The 10,697-nt window shown below is 42.6% G+C and overlaps 1 protein-coding gene and 1 pseudogene across 3 annotated transcripts in view; one reads left to right on the plus strand and one right to left on the minus strand.

Moving 5' to 3' along the window:
• LOC147798928 (uncharacterized) lies at positions 1-4,436 on the minus strand (annotated as a pseudogene).
• Positions 3,689-10,697, plus strand: part of LOC147798929 (serine hydrolase BPHL-like) — a 10,468-nt gene continuing 3,459 nt past the window's right edge. The window contains exons 1-6 of one of the 3 annotated variants that reach the window (XM_087138228.1): positions 3,689-3,845; positions 7,683-7,777; positions 7,976-8,142; positions 9,239-9,379; positions 9,758-9,911; positions 10,231-10,486. In XM_087138228.1, the coding sequence (XP_086994354.1) occupies positions 9,821-9,911; positions 10,231-10,486 (347 nt within the window). In that variant the 5' untranslated portion in view covers positions 3,689-3,845; positions 7,683-7,777; positions 7,976-8,142; positions 9,239-9,379; positions 9,758-9,820. Of the gene's footprint in view, positions 3,846-5,493; positions 5,726-7,682; positions 7,778-7,975; positions 8,143-9,238; positions 9,380-9,757; positions 9,912-10,230; positions 10,487-10,697 lie in introns of all 3 variants that reach the window. The other 2 variants (XM_087138227.1, XM_087138226.1) reach the window with 2 other exon arrangements.

The following is a 10,697-nucleotide window of genomic DNA, read 5'->3' on the forward strand; positions in this document are numbered from 1 at the left end:
GTTTGATTTAAAGTTTCTCCCTGTTGAAGCGAACAGCATCTTTACGGTGGCCAAGTGATTCTATGCCCTGTGAGATCATGTCAGACGTAGAATGGTTAGGAAGGTTGAAGTGGTGGTCTACAGGGGTATGTCCAGTCGTTTGGTGTTGACCGTAGATCTGTGGCCATATAAATTCTTCTTCAGAGTGTTCCTAGTCTCTCCAACATACCGCACTCCCTGCAAGAGATCAGATGTATGAAATTAGAAGAGCTACAAGTGATAGTGCGTTTAGTTCTGTGGGTGGTACCAGAGGAGTGTCCAGAGAATGTATCTGATTCCAGGATATGGTTCTGGCAAACAACACATCTGTTAGAATCACACTTGAACGTGCCTTGCATGGAGGGGGGTATCCAAGGGGAGCACCTCTGCCTAAACGATATGGTCCTGTAGGTTGCAGGGACGCCTGTAGGCCATAAGCGGGGTGTTTGGGATGGCACTGGCCAGGGGGTCTAAAGTGTGGAGGATATGGTGATTGTCGTTGATTGTTTTGCAGAGGGGAGGAAGACTCGGAGGATGAAAGGTGGTGACCAAGGGAACCCTGGGGATGGTTTCTTCACGGGGGTCTTCTCCTTGAGTGCAAGACTTCTAGGGACAGAGCGGGCCCTATTGATAGAGCATTGAACCTGGTGATAGCTGTGCCCCCTTGCAATCAAATGCCTCTTCAGTTCATGTGTATGACTTGAGAAATCTTAATCAGTTGAACAAATGCGTCTCAGTCTGAGTGCTTGGCTGTGTGCAATACCAGTCTTGCAGTGTCTAGGGTGACAACTGGATGAGTGAAGATACTGATGGGTATATATGGGCTTGGAATACAGGTCAGTAGTCACAAGGTTGCTCTTCCAGATGCTGACATCGAGAAAGTTTGCCTGATGGAGGGAATATTCCGATGGGAACTTAATTGATATGGTTAATGAAGACGTCTAGATTGCCACTGTCACTGGTCCAGATGAAAAATATATCATCAATGTATCTCCACCATGCAGATCCAAAGGCGGCATGGTGCTGAAGTAAGCATACGCTCTTCGAGTTTATTGTTCTTAGTTAGTACATAGAGCTATTAAACACAAGGAGTTCCCTACAGACCGTATCCGTTTAACTTTTCTGGTCGGCTCCATAGGCAAAGCGCAGTTACCTGCTCCAGTGTTGAAAATCCTAGACATTCTTTGTACACAGTGATCGCCACCACCGGGTACCTGGTAACCCACAGACTAGCTGTGTTTCACTGCGGCATACTGGAGTAAATAAATGGTGGAAAAGATGCACGAAGAAGATGCGTAGTTCTCTTCAGTAGTCCTCAGGAGTCAGCAAGTGATCCCCGCAGATGCGCTGGAAAATTCTGAGTCGGGTTATTTAGCAAAAAGTCGGACGTTTTTAAAGTCAGTTATCACATTTTGCGGTTCCGGCGGTAAAGAGGAAATACCTAAAATATGAACTGCAATATTTATATCGTAAGTTGCAATCCCAGTGGTACTTATACGGTTAAAAGAAGGTGGAAACATGCCGCAAGAATGCATTTGGCAACGTGGTGAGGTTTCATGCCGAGACAGTTGTGGACAATGACAGAAAGGACAACGAATTCTTCCCATGTTTTTGGGTGGTTTCTTTATATTCTTCTGGAGGCGCTACATTCTTTCAGTTTTCTTGTGCGTATTTATGGAGAATTTGTATTAGTTAGTAATTCTGTTTATTGTTAAGGGAGACTTTTGGGGATTTAAAGACGTAGCCAGACTTTCATTGTCATTAGAATAACAGAACAATCACTAAAGTTGTCAAAATCTAAGTCTCCGGTGACGGTGGTCTCCGTCTCGAGGCGGTCATGTTAAACATGCGGGAAGTGTTACGAACACGCATGCGCGGTACCCACGATCCTTTGCAAAAGCATTCCTTGTATAACCCCCAAGCGGCGCTTAATTTATTTTGTCCTTGCAGCACGTGCAGTGCTTGCGGTGGCCATCATTGACCCTTCTGATCTCTACATGTGCCTACTCCTTGTTTATAATGGTCAGTACAAGTCTCATAAGCGTCGTGACATCACTAATGGGGGAGTTGTGTGTCCGCTCTTCACGAGAGCAGAGCAGCAGGCACGACTACCTTCTTCATCATGGGAATTTTTGTATACAGGGAAGAAATGGTCCCAGTGATGGCTGTGCTGGAATCTGGTTCTTGATGTTTTCCTGATTTCGTAGGAAGTATGGCATTTTCGTGGGTATATGATGGGATCTGTGAAACGAAGGGTTTGAGAAGGGTGTCGGTGATGATTTGTGTTCAGTGGGCGATCCATTTCCACTGAGAAACGATAGGCCTCCCCAGATTTCCCACCTTGCGGAGTAGGAAAAACCTAGCAGCTCTACCATGATCCATAGCGACAGAAACTTTCTTAGATAGTTGGTGACGTGAACGCACATCATCCATTAGGCCTGCTGAATATGTTGTGAGATTAATGTTCATGTGGGGTCAGAATCGAGGGGATGAGTATGATTGTTAAGTTGGCGATGGGCTTCATCAGTGTACTGTCGGTCCATTACCACAGCTGAACCTTTATCTGCCGGCTTGATGATGATGCCAATTCGGGAGCGCAGGGAGTTGCCAAGTGCTGATCATCAATGGGCTCCAATACTCGACTTGGGCTCCGTCTGAGGCTTCGTTCCCAAAACCCGCAATCCCCGATTGTGGACCTGAAGCGTTTAAATTAAATTGGATTACTATTATATGTGGCTCTCTTGCATTTTATTTTATGTTTTGTGGCACTATTAAACTAATTACTGCTTCAACGTCAGCTAGTTAAAAAACAGTTGAAGCATGAGACGGAGCCGAAGTTGAGTTTTGGAAAACGGCCCTGGAGAGATTATGATAAGGACTGTAACGAAACTTATCAGGGTTATTCACTTGTGAATGAACAGCCTGTGCATAAAAAGGTTTCAATGGCCGGTATATTCTTTGTGGGTACCCAGGTGCTTTTGAGACGGAGGGCCGGGCTCCCGGTCACACTTAAAGAAAAAGTCGTATCCTGCAGAAGTATTCAGTGAGATCTTGGCTGAGTATTTTGTGACAACGCAGGCGAGACAGGCCTTTTATTCTGAGAACACTTTAATGAGACCAGCTTTTCATGACAGTGTGAACGGTGCAGACCACTAATTCAAGTGAGAATTTTTGACCAGCTCATTAGCATTAAAAGTGCCCCTCCCCACAGTATCTTTTGAAAAAAGAGATTGTTTGCCCCAAAATGGTGAGATTGTGTAAATCGTTGCCAGGATCAACTCCCTGGGTATTTGGGCTTTCATATGAGAGCAGAAGGGCTAAAAACTACGGTTGAAAAATGGTCCTAAGTGCCCAAGAAAGTCGAGGGTTGCCACTTGAAAAATGGCTGCAATCAGACTTCGGGAAAAATCACTTTTTGGGGGGTGATTTTGTTTTGTGGGAATAATTAAAAATGTAATTAGTTAACCCACAAAAAATTGAAAAGAAATTGAAAGACAAGTGACAAGACAAGAATTTCATTTGTATTTCAGAAATCTCAGGGATGTTGGCGTGCATGCTATTGGGCCCTGAACGGTGCTGATTTTACACTATTTTCAATGGGGCTTGAATTAGTGGACTGGACCCTGAAAGTTACACAGGTCAGGGGTCAAGCATGTCAGGCATCTCGCCGTACTACCTACCAGTGGCGCGGCCGAGTCGAGTACATGTACCCGCAACACTGAGTTCTACCTGGTTCACTGTGGGAGGAGTGGGACAGAAATTTTGACCTTTAGTTGGAGGGAAGTTTGTGTTCAGCATCAGAAAGATTGACTACAGTGTTAAAGATGGTGAGTGGTAAGGGTTGGGGCTTTGTCCATGCCTGAAACTTCCATGCCTACGTTGTTGTTTGGCCCAAGATATGCCACCTATCGTCTTGTTCCTCCTGTCATGAAGAACACATTCAAGATTAGTGAGGCCCCTTTCAATCTTGACACGCGGGTTCCTATACATTACTATCGGGACAGTAAGACCTAACTTCAATCTAAGTTCAGAATCAAGATGGGCTATGTCCCGATGGAGGTTCTGAAGTGTGATTTGACACTGCTGAGAAAGAACGATTAATTGGATAGAGGCACCATGGAGTGCTTGATTCCATCTTTTCTGTGAGGAGAGAGGGTACCTTAGCACGGGGTGGATGAGGTTGTAAATCTGGGGGAATAAGACGTGACAAGGCAGAGAAGTTGTAATTATCCTGGTGGTAGGTGTAGCGGAGGGCCTTCTTTCTCTTTTTGCGGAGCTGTTGAAAGAAACATGGGGTTGTTCATACCTGTAGAGAGGGAAAGAATAATATCAGTATTATAAAAAAACAGAGAAGATGACAACGCTGCATTTTTTTCTTTGATCTCTTCCCACCTTACATCCCTTTGTTGCTCAACCATGCCTTTCATGCAGTCCCCTTTATCTCTTGCCCTTTATTCAACCTGCAGTCAAGTTGACCTTTCTTTTTGTCCTCTTGCGTTCATCCATGCTTGGTTGATTCCCATTTGCTTGTGTGTCCAGTCCACTTATCATTTTGCCTTTGAGAAAGATTCCGCTAGGATCGAAACATCAGGCCCTCCTTATTTTGTGGTAATAGGAAACAGGAAATAATTAAAATGTAGGAAAATTATAACTGCAAAAACTTAAGAAAATAAAAACGTAACATAACGTAAAAATACAACATACATGTAACATTAATAAAATCATTTCAAGTAATAATGCTACAAATAAAAAAATATGAGTAGTAGATTGAGTAGATTCAAGTAGATTGAAATGAGCGCCTTAAATTATTTTAAGTGCGCAAACATGCATGAGAAAAAATATCTGTTCTGGCAAGGCAGTGGAAAACAATGGAAACAAAAGACATAGAGCCTTTAAAAAAGGTTGGGTGACCTTACAGGTTGAAGCTGGATATTCTACAAGGCATGGATGATAGGGCCCTGGTTAAAGAGGTGTTCATGTAAAGAGTGAAGAAGTCTTTATGGAGGGTTCCAGACAGAAGTCTGGAAGGTCATGGGAACGAATTAAACAATACGGAAAGGGGGTTTAGGGCCAAACTTACACTTGTTCTTTCCAGTCTGGTGAGGGCACTATGAAGCGAAAAGAATTTGCATTCAACATGGCTGCATGTGACTAAGAAAGGTTTTAATGTGTTTGCGCTTTGTTGGAAGAATTATCCCTTTCACTTAAACAGTTAGGGTTTAGTGTTTCTTTATCCCAAATGTAATTGTGATTAGTGTAATTACTGTAATGCCATTGACTTTACATCTAGAGTGTTACTTTTGCTAAAATATTTATATTTATTAGGATTGTTTAGGCAAGTTACATGTGGTTGGGATACACATATACATGGTACGGATCTTCACATGCGTTCGGTTGTACATGTTCAGACGTATCCCACAATAACTGAATGGTCTTCATGACACGCATTGTGTTTTATTTTGTGCTTTATTCAAGTCAATCTGTGCAACAAGACTTCCAACATACTGTGTTGTCAAGCACTGTGATATGCTCTACTAGACAAGACAAAACACGGAAGAACATTTCGAACTTGATTGAGCTTGAAAGAAATGATCTGAATCTGAAGCACCGAATTGACGTGGAACTTATTTAGCAGATACATCATTGACGTTTAACAACAGGATGGATACCGGAGCAGGAGGGAGCTACAGCCATGAACACGATGAAGGTGACACACATAGTGAAATTAGTGTCTGACATGGATCAGCAAGGGCAAGAATTCAAACAGAAAAAGGGGCTTGCTTACAAGGACATTAAGGCAAAGCATTTCTCACAGTTGTTCCGGCAAGTAAACGCAAAACAGAAAGGCTTGAACTTCTCATGAATGAAAAACATGACCCAGTTGAAGTTCGCACTGAATACAAGGAATGGTTGTCAGCACACGAGGACTTGCTCAGAGAGAACAGTGACTATCATAGTTTGCTCTCAAAGGAGGAGCAACAGCAGTATTTGGATAACATCTGTGCAGCGCAGAAACCTATCCGGCAGCCGGCCGGATAATACGACACGTATAAAAAGCTGAACCTTGTTTTACATTTATCTGGATTGACACATGGACTTAAGCATGCAGGTCGGCTAGGAATATGTCAATGGTTAAATGTGATTGACATGCGTCTTTGAAAATACACCTGTTTTCCATAGGACATGTACTGTGAACATTTCATCAACTCTGGACAGCCCTTGGTGTTGTAAATTTAGAAATGAATCACTGCAAAAACTGGATACATGTACCATAAAATTTACCAGGGGGAATAGCTGCTGAACGAAGAACTTCTTTGAAAACAGTTGCATTTTATGCTGTGCAATTAATGACAAAAGCTACTTATTTATTTTTAGATCATACATGTCAATGCACGTACATGTACATTATTTGAATCATATGCAGAACACGTTAACAATTTTCAATTTTTACCATTACTTTTTTTTTTGGCCCTTTTTGTTGACAATTAAGCAGTTAATGGTGAAGTGTTACAGCACAGACAAATCACTTTTAATGTAATTACATTGCAGATCATTCTGCTGAGCTTTCCTGACCTGCTTAGAAGCATAATTGTTGAGCTTTAGCCTCATTTACCTCTTAATGTCTGCTGGGTTTTTATCTGGGAATAAACTGCGGACTGTTGCTGTAAATAACGAAAGAGGCGTGTGATTTAGTATCAGAAGAATTGTTTTTGAAAAGCACTGTACTGGCGTGTACAGGATCCAAGACAAAAAATTACTACATTCTGAAATGCACAAAACGGTAATACTTACTGATCATAGCATGAATGGAATCAGAGTCCAGGAAGGGATTTCGGTTGGACACGTGCATCATGTCGACAGGACTTGTGTCCAGTCAATACGTGAGTGCGCGTGCTGCCAAGTGGTCCTCCCTCCACAGGCACGTAATTAAAGTTGTTGGTCAGTTTCTGGGGGTCCTTAGTGTTCGACCTCAGCAACATCTCTTTCGTGATGATTCCACTACCAGATGTAGATGTTGTCTGTAATCAAACACATGAAAACAAAGAACTTCCTGAGTTTTTGAATCCATTCTCGGACCTTCGAAAAAATACAGTGTAAAATTATTTCCTTGTACGTGAGCAGTTAGAGGTCTGTTTACACATATGAAGTGTAAACAGATAACTGCAAATATACAAGAAGGGTTCAGGCCTTGAATATCTTTTGTTGATTCCAGTGGTGTGGCTGGAAACACACATCAAAGACACCGAGGTATATAAGTAAGTTCAAACCAAGCTCGTTACTCTTGAAATATTAACCACAAATGGGTTCATTTGGGGGAGGCGTGCTTCTTGGCAAAAAGAAATTGAGAAAAAGTTGATGAAGAACAAACGGAAATAAAAGAAAGTGATGAAACAGGATGAAGTAGTCAGTTTGTGTATAAGAAAAAATGGCCCCTCCAATGTTAGTTGTTCATTCCCGGTTACCTCCATAAAAAATTTGGCCCCCCCTTCCTAGTAAAAATGTTATTGCAAGTCCATGTCGAGTCAAAGCTAGTATTTACAAGTCAAGTCACAAGTCGCAGAAATATCGACTCGAGTCTGACTCGAGTCTAAGTCACATGACTCGAGTCAGCAACTCTGTGTTATCCTCACATTTTCCTTGATTGCATTTTCTTTTTTGTGCAGTGAGGGGAGCAAAGTGGCAGTGAACGGTGTTGAGCTACGCTATGACCAGACTGGCAAGGGGAACCATGCAGTGCTGCTTCTGCCAGGAGCTCTCGGTGGGTGTATAGGTAGATTTCCAGGAACTTTCATTTTTGCATTCTGTCCCTAGAGGGCCCTGGACCAATTTTCTAAAAAGTGATATCCTTTGTAGGTGCTAGCTGGCTCTCTGAACATGCTCACACAGACCAGAAAATGTAAGGTTGTCTTCTTACTGAAGACTTGGCTTTGTGCTAACAATTTTTTTGTCCCTGCAGGATCAGGTCGGGTGGACATGAAACCACAGTTTGAGGGCCTGAGCAAAGACAAGTACACGCTGGTGACCTTTGACCCCCGAGGTTACGGCAAGTCCAGACCTCCCGATTGAGACTTCCCATTGGATTTCTATCACCGAGATGGAAAGGATGCAGCCAGCCTGATGTCGGTGAGGCTAGGGACCACAGCAAAGTGTTTCAGAAGTATCATTTACCCAAATAAAGCCGACGGTAACTACATGTACGCGTACTTGGACTACTGATGTACCGGGTACTATACCGTAACTCGCCTGTGTTGTTCTTAAACAACACTCAAAATACACGTTGCAATGGGGTTGATACCCATTAATTGGTCACATGATTTAGCAGGTGCAATCAGTCTATTGGACATGGTAGCCACAGGGCATTCAGATGAGCTCTAACTAAGGCATTTCTTACCACTGTTCACCTGTGCCACTTTTTATCAGACTTAATTGAGACTGCATTTATAAAATGGGCTTAACTATATAGCACCAGCCGCCTTATAACCTGCTTATAAATCTTTTGACTTTCCATCACAGCTGGGTATTGGCATTTCGGTAATTGATCGCTTGCCGTGAATTTGCTGTAATCCACACCACACTGTTCAATACACGTACATGTGTACCCCCACTGAATATACCATTGTACTATATTGCAAACGGTGGGCACGGGGTCGTAGACTGATGGAATCAAGTCGGGCTGACGTTGCTCTTCCCCAGTCGGCCAGCCCTTCACTAGCCTGTACACAGTGCACGGGTGTCGCACTCGAGCTGTTGCATAACTCTAGTCTCTTATAGAAGGCACCCTCATTTGATGGCATTTATTGTACAACGTGTGTCAATACATCATTCCCAGACAGTAAATCCGACTTGACGGATATTAGCCAATCGTACCTCCCGTTGGTGATGTGTTGTTATTCATAATTGCTTATATGAACGTTATATTAACGTTATCTTGCATGATGTATACAGAACTTCCACCAATCAAAGTAGTCAGACTTGGAAATTCCACCAATCAAAGTAGTCAGACTTGTAGACTCGTTCATTATAATGTAAAAACAAGTCCGGCAATATGATTGGCTGTTCCCACTTTTGGTAGATGAGCCGATTCACTGTGCACAAACGGTTGGCAGATTCATCAAGTCGGGATTTCTGAACAATTAAGAGGGAGCCAAGCAAGTAATGCTGCACAGCCTCCATATCCCATAGAGATCTTATAATTATGATATCTATGCCATATCCAAAGCATAAATGCAAACAGCATCACAGAGGATCCCGACTGCAGTCAAGTCTAGCTCCTCACACAAACTAATGCAAAAATTCAGATGATACTGATGAATGGGTGGCACCATCTTGTCTTCAGTCAGATGAGGATATTTGTCAAATTGTAAGTGATGGTCATATTTTTGATAGAAACAAATGAAGTAAGTTATCAAATGATCAACAGCAAATTGTAAGATGCACAGGAGCGTGTGTCTAAGCATGAACTAAATAAGAATGCGAGAAGTTTGTGTTGCAATTTTACATTTAACTTACAGATCAAACTAGCGACTGGTACACAAAGTTGACAAAGGATTTATTCAAGTGTTGCGTTCTATAAAACAAATAATGTAATTTTACATACGTGCAATGGAAAGAATAATTTCATAAGGTGGCATTCAATTTGTCAACTCATGAAAATCATTCTTGCCTTTGCACTTATGAACAACATTTCCTTGTCTGAATAACATTGACACATGGCTTTTTCCCCAACTTGTACGTGGAGGTTCTTGGGCACGATCGTTACTCAGTTCTGGGCTGGAGTGACGGTGCTAGCACGGGCATCATAATGGCAGCAACATACCCTGATCATGTGCAGAAGCTCTTGGTGTGGGGAGGGAATGCCTACTTGACAGAAAAGGACTTGGACGCTTACGAGGGTACGTAAATGCTGCCAGCAACAAACCTCTTTAAGTTAAACATTGTATCTCAGATTCAGCCATATCAAGATAGGAATTTGGAGCCGATGTTTAGAACCAGACAATTTCCAGGTCCTATAATGGGGTGGGGCTTAATGGCTCAGCCTATCAATTGCTGATGGCTGATTGCCCCCACTTTGAAAATCATTCCACCACTGTTGGAGAGCATGAATAATGATATAAAATACTTAAGGTTTGAGTCATGGTGGCTACATGCGAATTAAAGATGTCTTCATTATTACTGTTATTTTTATGAGCTTATTTCTTTGGCTATGTTCAGCAACCCGAGACATCTGCAAGTGGAGCGAGCGGATGCTGGCCCCAATGGTGGAGTTGTACGGCGAGGATTACTTCCAGAAGCTGTGGAGCAGTTGGATCGACAGCATGCGCCAGATCTGGAGCGAGAACCGCACAGATCTGTGCATGGCCGATTGCCGGCGGATTACATGCCCAACGCTGATCATCCACGGAGAGAAGGATTTCATGGTGCCCATTGAGCACGCTCATTACCTGAACCAGAACATCAGGGGGTCAAGGTGAGTTGCTTCTCAAAGGTATCTCAAGGTATTGGAATTATCATCGTAGGCAACTAACTCCCATAGAGACCACCTAAAGTTACAGACGTTCCCATGGATTTGCAAAAGATGGATGTCTGCATCTTTTGCCAATTTTTGTGCTTCTTCAAATCTTTGCTGACATCTAGAGAATAAATGCACAATTGGTATGAGTTTTTTATGCATTTCTGTC

The sequence above is a fragment of the Acanthaster planci genome, linkage group LG06, assembly GCF_054643075.1.
Source record: "Acanthaster planci isolate LZ-2023a linkage group LG06, COTS_SCS, whole genome shotgun sequence".
Taxonomy (NCBI): Eukaryota; Metazoa; Echinodermata; class Asteroidea; order Valvatida; family Acanthasteridae; genus Acanthaster; species Acanthaster planci.